The sequence below is a fragment of the Sphaerodactylus townsendi genome, linkage group LG01, assembly GCF_021028975.2.
Source record: "Sphaerodactylus townsendi isolate TG3544 linkage group LG01, MPM_Stown_v2.3, whole genome shotgun sequence".
Lineage (NCBI taxonomy): Eukaryota > Metazoa > Chordata > Lepidosauria > Squamata > Sphaerodactylidae > Sphaerodactylus > Sphaerodactylus townsendi.
Genome location: NC_059425.1, coordinates 114,593,807 through 114,611,650, shown reverse-complemented (window position 1 = coordinate 114,611,650; position 17,844 = coordinate 114,593,807). Strand labels below are relative to the sequence as shown.

Genomic DNA, 17,844 nt, shown 5'->3' with positions numbered 1-17,844 from the left:
TCCGGCCTGTCGTTGTGGCGTACTTATTGAGCGAGGAGTCTCACCATCTACAGCAAATAAGATGCACCTGAATAACCAGGGGCAGCCATTTGCTGCCGTGGTGAGCTCTTGCCAGCAAGATAAGGGCATGCATGGCCTGGCTGACTAGCTGCAGAACGGGTGCAATGATTGGCTCCCACCGCCAAAAGGCGGGAGGAGCCTGGGTATCTAGAGCGCCTTCCCCGGTCCAGCGCCCTTCCCGGCGGCGAGAACCAGCAAAGTGGCCCACCCACCCTCCCCTGTAAGTAGGGTTGGCGGATTTTTGGAGTCCTTACCATGCGCCCAGTCCTGGCGGGTTTGCAGCGGTGTCGCACATCTGGGGAGAGCGAGCCTTCCGGCTGGGGCTCCCCAGGCCTTGCGCCCTATGAGGGCGGGGTGGGGCGGGCAGGCTTCAGGCGGAGGCCCACGGGCCGCTGCCCGACACCAGGAGTGAGGTTGGGTTGGGCCGTTAAAGCTGCCATGGAAGCTTAGCCGTGCCCGACACCCAGCAAGCAAGGAGGAGGAAGACGGGCTAGGGAGCTGACCTTTGGGGCTCAGCGGTGCCGTCTCCTCAGCAGAGGCGAGAGGTGTGGAAGCATTTAGGAGTATGATCTCTGGGCTTCCCTTCCCGCCAGTTTCCCATTCATTGGGATGTGATGTGCGACCCGTTTGCCGCCCAGCTCTGATGTAAATAGTTCTTGTTTATATGTTTGTTGTTTAATAAACGGGCTGCGGCCCATTCCTTTCCAGCCTGTCGTTGTGGTGTACTTATTGAGCGAGGGAGTCTCACCATCTACAGCAATGAGAAAATTGCTCAAAATTCTCAGCAGTAACATCCTAATCCATGCTAAATCTGTACTGCTCTCTTCTAACAAACTTGAGTTGTACTTGAATGCATCATAAAAAATCAGAACATCTCATCTATCTGGTTTTGTAATATTTGAAAGAAACTGTTTGCATCTCAATAGATACAAGGAGGGTAATCCAGAACAAGGAATAGCTGGATTTAAGGACTGATTTTACATGATTTAATGATTTTTACCTTTTTTACCTGCCTACCATACTAGTTCCCTTGGTGGGTTTCTAAATGTTTTGAATCAATAAATAAATGGAGGTTTAAAAAAAAGGATTACAGCAAGGGCAATAGCGCCAGGTCAGGCTTTCCTTTGCTTCTGTGTGAGGTCATTTCAACATTTTTGCTTTTAAGAACTTTTTCATCTACTCTTTTTCTTCTTTGACTTGCTGTACTGAAGAGTTATCATACAGAGCCAGGATGGTATAGTGGTCAGAGTGTTAGATCTGAGAGATCCAGGCTTGAATTTTCTTTCTGCCGTGGAAACTTGCTGTGTGACTTTGGGCCAGTCACACACTCTCAGTCTATCCTTTTCATCCTGCTTTGGTGAGGGTAAAATGAAGGAGAAAATTATGTACACCCCTTTGGATCCCTGCTGGGGAGGAAAGTGGGGTATATGTAAAATAAAAATGTGTTTGTTTATTGAAGCTTCTTCCCACAGATTGTTTGCAGTGGTTTAGTGAATATGTTTACTGAATATGAAAGGGTCTTATAAGAACCTCCAGCGAATATAATTACACCTGTTGTATACCTGGCTAAACAGGTTTCTTTGGTATAATTATGATTCTTAACAGATGTCATATCTATACTTTCAAAGTGAGAACATGGTCACTTCATCCATTTTTCTCATTTTTCTGATACTTTCTCGCCTCTCGCCTCATTTTTCTGATACTTTCTCTCCTCTCGCCTCAATTTCTTTTTTTAGATTTTTTAGATTTTTTTAGATTTTCCTCCATTCTTTCTTTTTTTCAGTGTACCTTTACTCCGCCTGCTAAAAATGTGTGTGCATCTTCAAAAGCTCCGTGCTTTTCATACATGCACACTATATAATTTGAGCAGTGTACATACAACTGCAAATGCTCAACAAATATTTATGCCTTGAATTTTTCAAGCATGCACACAAACATGCAATTTCAGTTCCACTTTATGTCATCCTTTCTCCCAAATACAACCTGCATTTTCCCAGTTTTATCCATGTAGCAACTCTATGACAGAGTGAGTGGATCAAGATCAGCTAATGATTTCACAACTGTGTAGGTATTTTGAGTCTGGATCCTATTCTACCACTCTATCCCCTACAATGGAATAGTTCTGCACACATGAACATGACCCTTCCTTATAGCATTCATACTCATTTTGTATGTTTAGTTCAGTGAGATCAGAGAGAGATGGAAAGAGTCAGAGGAGCTCAAGAGATATTAAAGTGAATTGATGTTTTCTAGTCAGCAAAGTCAAACAGATCTTGCACCCAGAAAACTATGTTGGTATTTCTTTCCCACCATTGGCACCAATCATTGCTGGCTAAGTGATTACTCTAAGGTTCTATTTATTTGTGTATAAGTTATTGATTACAATAAATACAAATTATAGGTTTGTGTGTGTTAGTAACATGTTGAAGTGTACACACTTACTTTGACAGGTTGCCTGTCTTTCTGTGAACACAAGCATAAAGTCTTGTGCCATGCTATATTGATTGAGGTACCATATACTACTTTCTAACTAATGGATTCCTGGATTGCAGGCATAAATTTGTCTGTTTCTGTGCCCTCTCTAACTCTGTCTTGCTGCATGAATGTGCCAAATATAACTGCTGCACACTGTAAAATTCCTGCAGTTTTGGCATTACAAACTGCATCCTTCTTTCTGGATGGGTATACTGCCTGTGCTCATGGATACAGGCTATTCATCTCTACTGCCTATGCCAAGCACAAATTCCCTTTGGGAAACAACTGTCTTGATACATAACTTTCTACATGATAAAACATAAACTCTTTAAGACCCTTTATTGAAATAGCTGAGACATTGGAACCATTTTTATATTCTTTCCAAAGTTTGGCAGAGCTAATACTTTTAAGAATGTGAAAAATCCTGCAGAAATAATTCAAAATGTGATGTAAAACAAAGACGTTACCACCAGAAATAGTGCTTTCCATTAAAATCAATGGAAACAAAAATAAATGTAGTAACAAAAAGGGGGGAAATTAAAAAATGAAGTTTTTTAAAGAAAAAGAACAAAAGTATACTTGTGTTAAATTTGGGTCATAATTTTGGTTGAAACTGGAGGACACTAGCACAACAAGTAGTGGTGGCAAAAAATTTGGTGGGAGAAGGGGTAAAAAAACAAGGAACTTGGCATTCAATATGAAAAGGCAAGATCTGGCTCTCACGTTTCTAGTCTGATGACTTTGTAAATATGACATGAGCATTTTCTAAGAGGGAGAAAGAAATGGCTGAAGGGGAGGGTTGTTCTTCTGCATCATGAATAGCATTCTACCACCATGAGGAATAATATGTTTTCAGTAATAGTATGTGGAATAAATGCAACTGAAGAGACAAGGGTGGAAATGATGGTGGAGGGTGGTTGTGGTGTGCAGAATGATTTCACAGAAAATGTTTCCAAGACACAAAGTTTGACCACTGGAAAAATCTGTCATAAGCTGTGCAGGTTGGTAAGGCAAGAGTTGGGCTGTTTCCGCACATGCATGGAAATGCAATTCCTCTGGGAGGCTCAGAGGCCATTCACACACTATCGTGCGAGGGGCCCCAACTTGCTCCCCTGCCAGAGAGGCGGCTTCGCAGAGAGCTGACTCTGGGTCGCCCCCCTCCACTGACCTTCCTGTCCAGCATCACTCTGGAGGGCTGCAGGGTCCCGCCCACGCTGCCCTCCGACCTCCAGGGGTCGGAGGGCAGTGTGGGCAGGTCTCTGCAGGTCTCCAGAGTGACGCTGGACAGGAAGGTCAGTGGAGGTGAGGGGGAAAGCGGCAGCGTCTCATTGAGCGAGGTTTAAAGCAGCACCTTTGCGCCAGGACGGTGCTGCTGGGACGACGTTTTTTCCGTCCCTTGGGCGCTGTTATTTGGTTGTGCGGAAATGGCCTTGTTTTCCTCACTTGTGCTTCCTACCAAGTACACTGTATCCAGCAAATTTTTATTCCTTTGTATTGTCGAAGGCTTTCACGGCCGGAATCACTTGGGTGCTGTGTGGTTTCCGGGCTGTATGGCCGTGTTCTAGCAGCATTCTCTCCTGACGTTTCGCCTGCATCTGCATTCAGATCCTCTGAAGATGCCAGCCACAGATGCAGGCAAAACGTCAGGAGAGAATGCTGCTAGAACACGGCCATACAGCCCGGAAACCACACAGCACCCAAATTTTATTCCTTTGTTTTCTCTCATCAAATCTGTTCAGTACATTCCTTAAATTTTCATACAAATACAAACTTTCTCTGTACTATAATTTCAGGGTATTAAGATTTTCAAGTTACAATGAAGAAAAGTTGTACAATTACAGTTTATTGTTTCAACTACTTTAGGACTGTACTCTTCTACTGCCTGTTGAAACATCAATGAATTTCCCCCTGGCCACCAAAAACCATGATGCATGTTGACTCTTACTCAGAGCATGGAACTTGGCTTATTTGTGTGAATCTTAGGCTGTTTCTGCACATACACACCGAGACCGTTCGCACGGACGGTCCTGGTAGGGGTGGGGAAGACGGCGCAGCCTGCGCAGAGACTGTGCCATCCCCTGAATGCCTTACCGTCCTTCCGGCCTTCCAGCGCATTGCTATGGAGTCGCAGGGCAGGGGGGCGTGTCCAGTGGTGGGATTCAGCAGGTTCGCACCACTTCGGCAGAACTGGTTGTTAAAATGGTGCTTGTAAACAACCAGTTGTTAAATTTTTTGAATCCCACCACCAGAACCGGTTGTTAAATTATTTGGATCCCACCACTGGGCGTGTCCCCTGGCCTGTGCGACGTGCTGGAAGGCCGGAGGGACAGTAAGGCATTTGGGAAATGGGGGGAAATGGTGTCTTCCAGCCGCTGCCGTTCGCAGGGCAGCAGTTGGAAGCCGCTGTTTTTGAAAAAAACTCACTCAGGGAGTGAGGTTCAGAAACAGCGGCTTCGTGCCGCTCGGGAGTTGCGAGGCCGGCGCTGCTGCGATGCAGCAGCACCAGCCATGCAAACAGTCTCCCAAGGATGCTGCTTTTAGCATTCCTGGGACACTGTATTTGGCCCGTGCGGAAAGGGCCTTAGTGAGTTATCTACAACACTTCCAAGCTTGTAGAAGATTATGGTCTTGCTTATCTGAGGTGGTTATTGGTGTAGAGCTGGGAGGATGGTGTTATTTTGCAGTACAGGGAAAAGATGCTTTATTTGTCCTTTCCAAGGCTATTTTGTAAACTGGAACAGCATATACTCAGATTGTAAATTTTTAAGTAACCCAATTGTCTTCTTATTCTGTGTTCATAAAATGGCCATCACTAGAGGCATATGTAGGGAAAATAGATTCCAGGCAAAACCTGAGTTTTTTGCTCCCCCTCCTCTCTGGCTCCCTCAGGTGAAGGGGAGGGCTCAGAAGGACTGCTTGGCTACACATGCCCCCCCTTCCCAGGGCCTGCATGCTTGGCTGCCTTCCCCCCTACTCTCCATTTGCCTCTTCTCCTTCTCTTCCTCCACACTCTTATGTTCATTGGATGTCCCATCTAATTGATTGTGCTGACTTACACTATATAATCTACCTTGAGTCTCAATGAAAAAAGTGGTCTATAAATTATGTATATTAATAAATAAGTACATTCTGTTCAAACGGGAATAAATGTGACAAATTGGTTCGTGGAAAACATCAGGCGTATAACAAGGGGAAAAGAGAAAAATATTAATTTGTTATTGACAGAGGTTGCTTCCATGTGGGGGTGATTCCTGGTTTTGCTTTTATTACCACTGTGAATACAAAAGCATTTGCAGCCGCAATGGAATGTCACTATAACAATAGACCTGTTACTGATTTTTTAAAACTGGCAGAAAGCCAGAAACAGGTATGTCCATGTCTTTGTGTTCATGCGTGTCTCTGTGTGGCAGGCACAAAAGCAAAGGGGGAGGAACTGGCACTGGATGTGGGCTTGGAAATCTGCCCCTTCCTGTCTCCACTTTAAGTATGATCTTTTAGGAAAAATCGTACCAAAATTTGTGTGTGGAAATCTACAGCACAGGCAGGGAAAACCCACAAGGTTATCATTGCAGGATGACATTTTGCAGAAGCTGAAATAAACCACTGTGGGTTTGGGAGCCAGGTATGTGTATATGATGTAAAGCCAGACCTCCAAGTGGAAGCAACCATTGTCTGGCACCCCCCAGTTATCTGTATGACTGGTGCCAATGGCAGATTTGTGTAAGACATCTCCTTATCTCTTTTAACTATACAAATGAACTGTAAAAATTCCATCTGGTGACTTTTAAGTTGCCACAAGAGTTTTTTTGTCTCATCCAAAATGGTCATTGTAAAGCAGAATTAAAGCTCACAGGAATCTCACCCTGCAGCCATTGATATGTTTCCTATACCTGTTGCAAAAGGAGACTATTATAATTCCTATCAGATAACATACAGTTAATCCTAATTTGTGGAGAAATTAGTTAGGTTGCTGAGGCCTGTTTGGGCAGACTTTCCTTCCTTCCTTGATTGATTCAATCTCTTGACTATAAATATTGCTCCTGTGGCCATTCATTGTGTGTGTGTGTGTGTGTGTGTGTGTGTGTGTGTGTGTGTGTGTGTGTGTGTGTGTGTGTGTTGGATCTCTCTGCACACCCCCAAATTTCCCCATTTGCAGTCAAAAAACCTCTCCAAATCTCCAAATTTCCCTCCCAAATTCCCCTTTTGCATTGAGTTCCCTACCCCATGCCCCCACCACCACCACAGCGCTGCTGACTCACATGATCCGAGCCCCCAAAAGCCTCCTCCCAAGGCGGGAAATCTGGGAGCTCCAATATGGGGGAAGCACCTCTGCTGACCACACCACAGGGTATCTTTGCTGGCAGCCACACCTCCTTTTCCCTGCCATCGCACTTTGTGCTGCCCTGCCACCAACAGGCTCCACTCACCCGGGCACTGAGGAGTGAGCAGGCAGGGGCTGACCAGCCTCCAAGAGTGGCCCCAATGCTGCCTCGCTCCACCCCGAAGGCCGATGCTGTCCACCCACCAAGGCTCCTCCCTGCCTGCAGCACCTTGCAGCAGCATGAGGGGAGCCCCAGCGCAGCCTGAGGGAGGCCAAGAAGGCAGCCGGTGAATGGGGAGGCCACAAGAGATCCAAGTCCGTCAGCCAGCTGCAAGAGCCTCTGTAGCGGGCAGCACTCGGGCGGGTGGCTTGGGCTGGAGTGGGGATGGGCACAGTGGGGGGTGAGGAGGTGGGTGTGGAGGGGTGACTGAATGGGCTGCGTGTGGGGACATGTGACACCACATGTCCCTGTGGCCAGTACGCCCCTGGCCATCACAATGACTGTCTGATCTAAACTGTGTGTTAATCATGGACTACAGTGTTGAATAAAAGATAACAGCATTGCAAAGTTCAAGAAGTACTTCAGGACAATCATTTTGTAATTTTGGAATGCTCCAAAACAAAATTGTGTGAATTTTAACATAAAGTGTTTTGTATGAAGATTTATAGGGGAAAAAACACCTTCTAGTAAGAAGCAGTAAACAGACAGCTAGTCCCCATTACAGACTAAGCTATTCACATACAAAAAAGAGCACACTGCCATATGGAGATATAAAGAGAAAATCAGCTAAAAGAAAGCACTAAATATGCAAATGGAGGTATTCTTTCGAGAGAAGTGAATGGAATGACTAATTACCCACATGGTCCTAACATCAGCCAGACTGGCAAACTGTCCAAAGGCCCACAGGTTCAGAAGTGACTTATGCTATTCTAGGGCTTGCATGTTAAGTGTTTTTGCAGCTTGAAGGAGGAAATTTAGATTTAGATAATAAAGGGTTTTTTGTTTGCTGATTTAACACTTTCCAGAAGCATTAATGCAATGGTGTTATTAACTATACATTGCAGTGTGCAGTGAAAGGAGAATAGGAAAGGAGAATGAGTGGAAGGGGGGGGGAGTGCAAATAAGACATTACCATTTATGAATATGTGATACAATTAAGGGAAAATGATAGAACTTGATGCGTTGTTAAATTTTGTTAGCAGAAAAAAGAGATTCTTGGTTACCCTAAAACAGGGGAACTCGGTATGTGGCTTGCAGAGAGCCTAATTCACAATTATCAAAAGAGCCACATGACTCCTGTATGTCTTGTGTGTCACCCTACCTAAATACACACACACACACACACACACACACACACACACACACACACACACACACACACACACACACACACACACACACACACACACACACACACAGACAATTAAAGAAAACTGTTATATATGCAACTATAACTATGGTGACAAACACACGATTTTAAAGCCCTTTACTAATATTTCTAGCATGCATCCAGCAGTTTACTAATCTTCCAGTCCCTCTGGCAGTGGATGTTTTCTGGTGGGAACCACATGTTGGCAACAGGTGTCACCAGGCAATGGCTGTGTGCACTTTCTGGAACATGGGGTGAGCGCCGCATTGGGGAATGGTGCTCTAAAGAGCCACTGGTGTACTTCCCCAACCCCTTCACCTCCTATTGTTCCACCTATGATAACAGGAATCTATCCTATTTAATGTACTGAGAGTTTTAGTCACCATCTAGTTTTTTAAGGTAGCTGTAGATTGTTGGTTTTAATGTTTGATTTTATTGTATTTTTCTAATTTTTAATAATTGCTTTTATTAGGTTTTAATAATAGACAATACAAAATATTTCATTCAGGGAACAGACATTACCACATGTCCTCTTGGCCTTGTCAACATTAATTCACTGAAAAGCTCTAACTATACCCATGAAAATAAGGAACTCCAATAAAACCCCTTTGTGAAAAAAAAAAGGACACCCCCCATCCATTTCTTCCCCTCCCAACCATCTATGTTTTGAACACGAAAAGTAGCCCCTTATAGGAGTGGTTTCTCTTTAGAGACAGGCCCACTCTGCATGGACCAATAACACGAGTTTAGGACGGTAAAAGAACCGTTTGGGGGGAAATTTCATACGGATCCCAATCCTAAATCAAGTCTGCCCATGTTATTTCCCCCAAATGTTTTTTTTTTTTAGAATTGCGCTATTTGCAAGTCTTTTTTGAAAAATCCTGGGTTGTAGTCACTTGAAAGTGAATTCTTATTCAGTGAATTCAATCATTATGGTTTTGTGCTGTATTCCAAAACTTGTATTTGATCATATATCAGTACAAATTGTGATTGTCTGTGAATTCTGATGTCACAGTGCAATCCTATATTGAACTACTTCAGTCTATGCCTGTTGATTTACAGTGGCTTAGATCAGAGTACCTCTGCATAGGATGGCTCTATCAGTTTTCTTATTCAGTGAATTCCATGGGTCTGTTCTGCTAGGAGCTTTCTGCTGATGCAAGAAGTTCTTTTGATGAAAAGCTCTTTGTACTGGGAGAAAGCTCTGCCATTAGTGACACAGTTCCACAGGCACTAATCTATTGGTCGGAAGATCAAAAGCTATAGATAGAACTGTCTCCATTACTAATCTTCAGAAATTGTGTTTGCTTCTCACAGAAAAAGGGATGTGGAAAAAGCAGAAAAGCATGTCCTGGTCTTTGCCTAAGCTGCATTTCATGGGAAGAGAAGGCCAGAAACTTGAGGAACGCCTCTGAAAAAAACATTGCTCTGATATTTTATTTAAGTAGAAACCTCATTATTCACCTTAGGATCTTCTACAGTTTGGGGGATTTGGCCAAAAACAATGACTGGTACTTAACTGCAGTTCTTTATGCCTTTGCATTTTAATTATATCAATGACTAATGGTTTAATGCCTAATAAAGGTCTAAAAGAAAAAAAAAGACTAATGGATTTCAATGAGCATCAGTCTGCTTGAATTCATAGCACTTAATTTTAAGTACGCCTGGCCAATGTCCATTTTGCATTGGGACAATAAACTTGGGGCCAAGATAGCACCTCATACTTCAGAATAAGTTCCCTTTTATAATGGATATTGGAAAACTAAAACATTTAAAAGAAATTTCCCCCAGGTGGAACCTCACATATTACATAAAAAGTCATTCCATCTCAGTTTTACTTTTCAGCTTTCTAACAGTACCTCTTCAGACCACATTTCTGAAACAGTCTGCAGGAATAAGGTAAATAGGCATAAACACACCTGTAATATTATTATAAAAGATAAAACTAATGTTTGACATTCACTCACCTTTCTTTTTGACTGGTGGTTGCCCTGCTTCTAAATAGAAAACAAAAAGGTACAGATAGACATGTTAGTTTGCAATTTAGTGGTCTGTTGATAAAATATGTTAATAAAATGTTCTTCTGCTCTGCAGTGTTTCATGATTAATGTGGAAGTGAGTTCAGCTGGAATTAGTTGACCTGCTTCCATTCAAATAGGTTTGGGCTTCAGCATGATTTTCAGTCTTAAAATATTCACTAAAAATTCACTAAAGATTTTGAGGAGAAATGAGGTAGGAGACTTATACATGGAGATAAGAAAAGAGATACTAAACTTCATGGGAATAGGACAAGCAGCAGAAAGTAGTCTGTGAAAGTAGTCTGTGATATGTATCTCATTTTTACAGATAAACTAGGTAGAAGTGAGAACTAGAGGTCACAGTGAATCTAGAGCTGGAATTCTACAGAATATTCTCAGATCTAATATTTTAAGGTTTTAAGAGGCTGGGAGCTGCTGGCCACACTAGTTCTGATGTGCAAAGCTTGAATGGAAGGGAATGTTGCTGCCCTGGCTCTTGCTCATTCATTTTCAGCTAACTTTACTTTACTAGTCTCAAAGGTTATATAACTCATTGGCCTTTAATTTGTGTAGAAGGAATATTTTTAGAGGCTTGATATTTTCATCTTATAGCACTGTAGAGGAATCTACACAGCCTCATCTGTGGATGCCTAAATTTGGAGATTGGTGCTGTGAACAGACAAACCTGAGGTTTGAAAAAAAATCTGAAATCTCTCTCTCTCTCTCACACACACACACACACACACACACGGGAGTTAACCCCTCTATAATAGAAGCAGTGCCTGTAGCATTAAAATGCCTTCTGTGGCCACCACTGAGCAACCACAACCTTATGGTTGCTGTTCAAGTCCTGGGTTCTGTCAGTAAAAGGTGGGAGGAAAGACCCTTACAAGGACTGAGGAAGGACTGTTGGTATAAAAATATAAAATACAGTCCTGTTGAGGAAGAACTGTTGGTATAAAAATATAAAATAGTAGAGTAAATAATCAGACAATGCTGGTTAGTTTAAATAAACTTTACTGAGAAAATAGAAGGCAAGAGCAGCATGGCAGAAAAACAATAAAACAGTCCTAATCTGAGCTACATGTTGCTACTACGTCGTGAGAAGGTAAGACTCCAACTGACTGAGAACAAACTAAGTTTACAAGTGCCTACATGCTCAGAAACAGATCTATAGATTACTTCATTAATGCAGATACCTAGTTACTCAACACCCTATTGGCTATACCCGCCCCCGCCCCCGCGGCGCCCCTCCCACAGTGCCCTTTTACCCCCCTTTCCACACTTACCTTAGTTCCTTTTCCTTTTCTTGAACTTTTTCAGGCTGCAAAAGGCCTGTTCGCAGTAAAAACGGCCTGAGGAACTACAGTTCCCAGGAGACCTTAGGGCTCCCAAGGTCTCCTGGTAAATATAGTTCCCATCAGGCCGTTTTTACTGTGACCAGGCCTTTTGCAGCCTGAAAAAGTTCAAGAAAAAGGAAAGAACTAAGGTAAGTGTGGAAAGGGGGGAAGGGGGCACTGCGGGCACCGCGGGGGGCCATTGGGGGGGGCGGAAAATATAGAATGCGCACCAAACACAGTTTGGCCCAACTATGCCTCTGACTGTTGATTGTTCTCGAGAAATGTTCCATTCTCTAGTCTGAGGTAAGCTGATTCAAAGTGGAGTGTTTTCACCTTTGGCAACCTTCAGACCCATAAACTCAACACAGTCCATAATTTTGTGTTTTTGGTTCAAGAGAAAACTTCCATTTTTGGATCTTTCAGTTTGTATTCCAAGATAATGATTCTTGCCTCCCATTTATTTAACTTACGCTGTTTGGCTCAAGCCTTGAGCAATTTTTTTTTGCACCTTCTTTGCTTTGATAGCACAACAATAAATCATCCTCAGAAGTAAGCACTGGTACTAGTCATCTTTTTTTCATGTGAATAGACAGGATTCTGCCTTTCCTTTTTGAAAACCCTGATGTTGTATTAGCATAGTTAACTTTTCACTCAATGTTCTGGCTGTATGTTTACGCCTATCATTGAGGAATGCTGTTTTGACATACATTCAACATGCATTCCCCCTGATACTGCTATAGTTGTAAGAGCTCTGATTGGTCCATTCCACACAGCCTAAATGAAACATCATGGGGACACTTAAAAAAAGGCACCCTGGGAAGGCACTCCACACAGTTTTCTTCCCAAGACGTCCTCAGGGTGCCTTATTTTAGCTCAAGGTGTCTTTTTTGGAGAACACTTCAAAGTTCACTTTTTCCCCCTAAGTCGCCTGTAAGATTTCTCCTGCCTGGCTGAGTGGAATGCAGAACTCAGGAGCCATACCAATTGGAACCTGCACCTTTGAATAATCAGACATTTACAAGGCTCTTTCTGGATGCCATTGCAGCACTTTGTGAATAGTGCATTCCAGAGATTGCAATACATTACTTGATAAGCATTGAGTGTAAATAAGCCAACATAGAAATGTTTACTACAGGAATTTTGAATAGCTGTACTGTAACACTTTCTCATCACATTTCTTGATTTCAACATAATAGGCTGGGCTACCAGGAGGATTTTTCCTGGAAAGTAAGCCAGGTCTGCCTGTATCTATCCTCCCAACATATTTGGAGTGATTGTTTGTACTAATACATTAGTTAGTGTTTAAGTCTGCATAGGATTGCACTGGTGTGCTTACTTTCGCATTGCAAGGCAGTATTTTTCCAATTGTAAAGGAACTATGGGTTACACTTTTTAATTGCAAGAAGTTTCATCTCTATTTATATCAAATGCATTGTAAGGAACTTTTTCCCCAAATAAGTTTTGTGTGTGTCTATGATTAAGGTTTTGTTTTCTTCCTAACTCTGTGTGGGGCTGTGAGGCAAAGGTCCTTTTCTCATGTGCCAATAAACCCAGGATAACAATGGTAAAAAACCCGTTTGGGGGGAACTTCACACGGATCCCGCCCTTAAAACGAATCTGCCAGTGTTATTTCCCCCAAAATGGGTTATTCAAGAATAGCACTATCTGTGAGTCTTTTTTAAAATTCCAGGTTGCAACCACATTCAAGCCAACGCTTGGACAGGGAGCCACTTTTTTTTGGCCGCACGTTCCTTTAAAAAAAATCCTGGTGCCTATCTGCATAGCCATACAGGCTCAAAGGGTCATAACATCAGACAGCATGGCTGTGTGGGTTCACTCATGTCTGTGTAGCTATGCATCGGTGGAAGGTAAATAATTTTAAAAATACATGCCCCCTGTGTGAAGGTGTGCGCCCTGGCCAATTTGCTCGCTGACCATCGGATGGCCAGCCATGCAAACAGACCGGGGTCATGCTGGATTCGTTTATCCCAGCTGCAACCTGCTTTACATTTGCTGTGCGGAAAGGGCCAAAGTTTCGCAAACCCAGTATAGGCCTAAGCAGTCTCATTAGAAGCACCAATTTCAACACAGGAAGACTGAAGGACTAGCTTGACTACACCAAGGTTTGATCATTATTACAGTGTTTCTATCCCTAGATGGTTCTCCTGAGATTAGCCCTCCTTCATTCATGAGCAAGGAATTTGTTTATTCACTGAAACTATACTTGCCTTTCCCCTCACATCGGAGGACTTAAAAAGGTTTACAACATTATCTCATTTGCCATTTCATCCTCAGATTTCATCCCTACCAAGGTAAGGTAGCTGGAGTATGTGTCTGTCTAAGGCAGGGGTATGCAACCTGCGGCTCTCCAGATGTTCATGGACTACAAATCCCATCAGTCCCTACCAGCGCGGCCAATTGGCCATGCTGGCAGGGGCTGATGGGAATTGTAGTCCATGAACATCTGGAGAGCCACAGGTTGCAAACACCTGGTCTAAGGGTACCCAGCAAGCTTCCATGGCAGAGTGGAGATTTGAACCTAGATCTTCAAAATTGTGATCCAAAATGCCAACCACATCATTGCTGGCTGTCCAGTTAAAGAGCGTTTCGGCCATACTCTCATTTTTCAACTTCAATCATCCACAACTTTTACATGTCAGTGCATTTTTCAATGGGACCATGGTATCCACACATTTGACAGACCTTCTGTTCCTTTAACAACTGCTTGATGAGCATTATTTAGTAAATACATGGGGATGAAGCAATGAGGAAACTTCAGCTACTGTAAAGCTGAATGTCAGCTGTTAGTAGCCCTGCCAGAAAAATAAAGCGTTGAGTCTCATTTGGAGGCTGTGATTGTCCCAGAACAGTGGATGTTAAGATGTTATGAGAACGAATTCCAGTACTACCTCTCACCTATCTTTGAAAGACCCACTTGATTAATAAGATCCTTAAGGTTTTCAAGCACTTTCAATGTTCAAAGTTCTTGTAATCCTTACAATGCTATAAGGTAGGGCAGGTTTATTCTTGTTATCACAGGCTGAGGCTGAAAAGGTTCCATAGCAGAGATGAGATTGAACCAGTATTTTCTCAGAAGATAGCTATTCTATACCAGCTCCTTGTTAAATGGTATCCCTTTAATAACAAATGTCTTTCAGACCAATAATCGTTCAACTTGGGACTCAATGTACTGCAGAGGAACAAACTATTCTGCATGACTTACTATTTTTTTTCAGCAGAGAGGCTGCGCAATTAGTAAGAAGATGTACAATTAAACAGTAGCACTGGCAGTATAAAACTGCATTGTTCCTGCCTAATACCCACTTAATCAAACAAAGCAGGTGACCTTTTATAAAGATGGGCAAAACCAACCTTTTATTTTCAAGGAAGGTTCCACTTCACCTAAAGCAAAAGAGGAAATAATAAGCAGATGTGTAGCAGCATAATAATATATTAGCAACATTTTTCTTCTATGCTCAGTTATTTTCATGTTTAAATGCACTCAAGCATTATGAGTTCAACAATACAAAAAAGGAAAAGGAACTTCACTCTGAGACTGTAAGACTTACACATTTTTATTTTCAATGTTTAGATTTGAGTGTTTGCAACCATTTTGATCCTGAAGTGGATTCAGATATTAAATTAAGGAAACAAAGAATGCCACACACACTAACTGTGCAATCCGGGGAGGGGGGGGGGATGAGAAGGTGCATCAGAAGTGGTGGAAGGGTTGCGTCAGCACCCGAGCCACCAGCACCATGCAAAGTGGCACGGATGCCAGAGCTGAGGGACTTACCCTAGTGGCAGGGTGCTGCAGTGCAAGATGTTCCTCAGTGCAATCAAACCTGTGCTGCAGAAGACTATGCCAGAGTTGCCAGGGGCAACTGACTTTCAGCCTTGGAATGCACTCTATGCTGACAGCTGACTTATGCCACCAAGAAGTGTGGCATAAGTCAGTCTTCCCAATGGGATTTTTCAGGCAGCCAGGGTTTTTTATTTTGTTTTATTCCCACCCCCTTTCTTCGGCTGTCTGAAACCCCACTGGAGGTGACATAGCAATGTCCCCAGTTGCCACTGTACCATTGGATTGGGGCTGTAAAACAGGCTTCAGCAATTTCCTGCTCCTATTTCACCTCCTTGATTTATTTATTTACCTCATTTACACCCTATTGTTCTCCCCAGTAGGGACCCAAAGCAACTTATACTATTCCCCTTTCTTTAATTTCATCTTCACAAAAATTCTGTGAAATAGGTTAGGCAGGATTTGTGACTGACCAAAGTCACCCAGTAAGCTTCCATGTCAGAGTGATCGTTCAAAACTGGATTTCCCAGATGCTAGTCCAGTGCTCCAACCTTGACAATACACTAGCTCCTGAGTTGCAAGGGCAGCTTATCTGATAGTATGGTAAGGGGAAATTGAATTAAGAATTTACCCACATAATCCTGTGGATCCTTGAGGGAATAATTTTATTACCTGAATATATGAAAAGAAGTGTAAACTAGCCCTTGTATGGATACAAAAAGTTGCAAAACTGAACCATCTACATACAAGGTAGGGATCACTACACACTCAGGGGACTCCCCAAATTCACTCCCCCCAAAAGTAAAAGAGTGTGTGTGTGTGTGTGTGTGTGTGTGTGTGTGTGTGTGTGTGTGTGTGTGTGTGTGTGTGTGTGTGTGTGTGTGTGTGAGAGAGAGAGAGAGAGAGAGAGAGAGAGACTTTTAAGATAACGATTAGAAAAATAGCAAATCCCACACAAAAAACAACCCAGATTGATGACTAGATGTGCCCCAGAAAGAATGGATTGTTAACAGCAGCTAAGTATCAATTAAACAGGTGAAGTAGAACCTGAAGAGTTGTATTTGTTTGTTTTAATTAATGCCCCTCCCCTTGTGGGCTCAGGGCAGCTTCCAACAATTTAAAACCCATTTTTGGTTTTTATACCCCACTGTTCTTTACCTTTAAGGACTCTCAAAGTGGCTTAACAGTTATCTTTCCTTCCCCTCCTCACAACAGACACCTTATGAAATAGGTAGATTTGAGATAACTGTGACCCCAAGGCCACCCAGCAGGCTTAATGTGAAGGACTGGGGAAACAAATCCAGTTCACCAGATAAGAGTCTGCCACTTATGTAGAGGAGTGGGGAATCAAACCTGGTTCTCCAGATTAGAGACTACTGCTTTTGACTACTACACCAGGCTGGCTTGAAGGGAAAGGGAGGAGATGACAAGTCTGCCTGCTCTCTGGGGACTCATAGCTTCTGAGGACTCATTGACTGGCTGAGTGAGTGATTTTGAGGGTTGAGAGGGGATTTCCAAATCATACCCACGTATACAATACCCCATACTTTGTTCTTCCAGTTTTCAAATAACTGAATGTGGACCACATTATATCCTTTTTCAACTTCATCAGCAGGAATAAGTGATCTGACACTGACTATAAGTCATACAACAGATTAGGACCCAGTGTAATAAAGAAGTACTGGTTAGTATTCAGAAGCAATACTAATCTGAGAGACCCCTGCAGTGGTAGAAATTAGGCAATACTTCAAACTGACAAATGTTTTTGGAGGGAACCACTTTTGGGTTCCAGCTGGGTTTTAATTATATTTGTTAAGAATGAGTGCTCTCTGAAGCTGCAAAGCAACAATGAATATGGAATGAAGACTTTGCTGTGCTTTTCATCATACCAAAGAGGAGATAAACAACACTGAATAATTTGTTAGTATAAAGCAAGATCTCCCAAAATTACTGCTGATGTCTAGACTACAGAGACCAGTTTCCCAGGAAAAAATGATTGTTATGGAGGGAAGACTTTATGACATTATACGTCACAGAGGTTCCTCCCCTCTTCAAGGCCTACCCAGATTCCATCACCAAATCTCCAGGAATTTTTCAGCTTGGAGCTGGCCACCCTAACCTACAAGACTGGCAAGACTGATGATCTTCACTAAAAATACTGGGTAATACACTTTCAATGCAATGATAAAAACAGCAGAAGCAATAGCTGCTATAAAGGGAGTCCATGGCTTAGAGCAGGGTTTCCAGAGGTGGGATCCAACCAGTTCTCACCACTTACTAATTTTTTCTGAGTGCCAAGAAGGGGTTACTAAAGCAACCTCCCTGCCCAATAGAGATTGGAGGTGCGTGTGTGCGGCAGTGCCACTGTTTGAATCCCACCACCATCGGAACCTGTTATTAAAATTTTTGGATCCCACCACTGAGTGTTTTCCAAATGCTGGGTCACCTGATGTCCTGG

General features: G+C 42.8%; 1 protein-coding gene across 50 annotated transcripts in view; it reads right to left on the bottom strand.

Annotated features, from left to right (window-relative positions):
* The window catches only part of TRDN (triadin), a 294,546-nt gene that overhangs the window by 229,742 nt on the left and 46,960 nt on the right, over positions 1-17,844 (bottom strand). For 48 of the 50 annotated variants that reach the window (XM_048491475.1, XM_048491557.1, XM_048491551.1 and 45 more), the window contains 2 exons: positions 14,957-14,986; positions 10,194-10,223 (listed from right to left, as the gene is read on the bottom strand). In XM_048491475.1, coding sequence (XP_048347432.1) covers positions 10,194-10,223; positions 14,957-14,986 — 60 coding nt within the window. The remainder of the gene's footprint in view (positions 1-10,193; positions 10,224-14,956; positions 14,987-17,844) is intronic. The other 2 variants (XM_048491544.1, XM_048491534.1) reach the window with 2 other exon arrangements.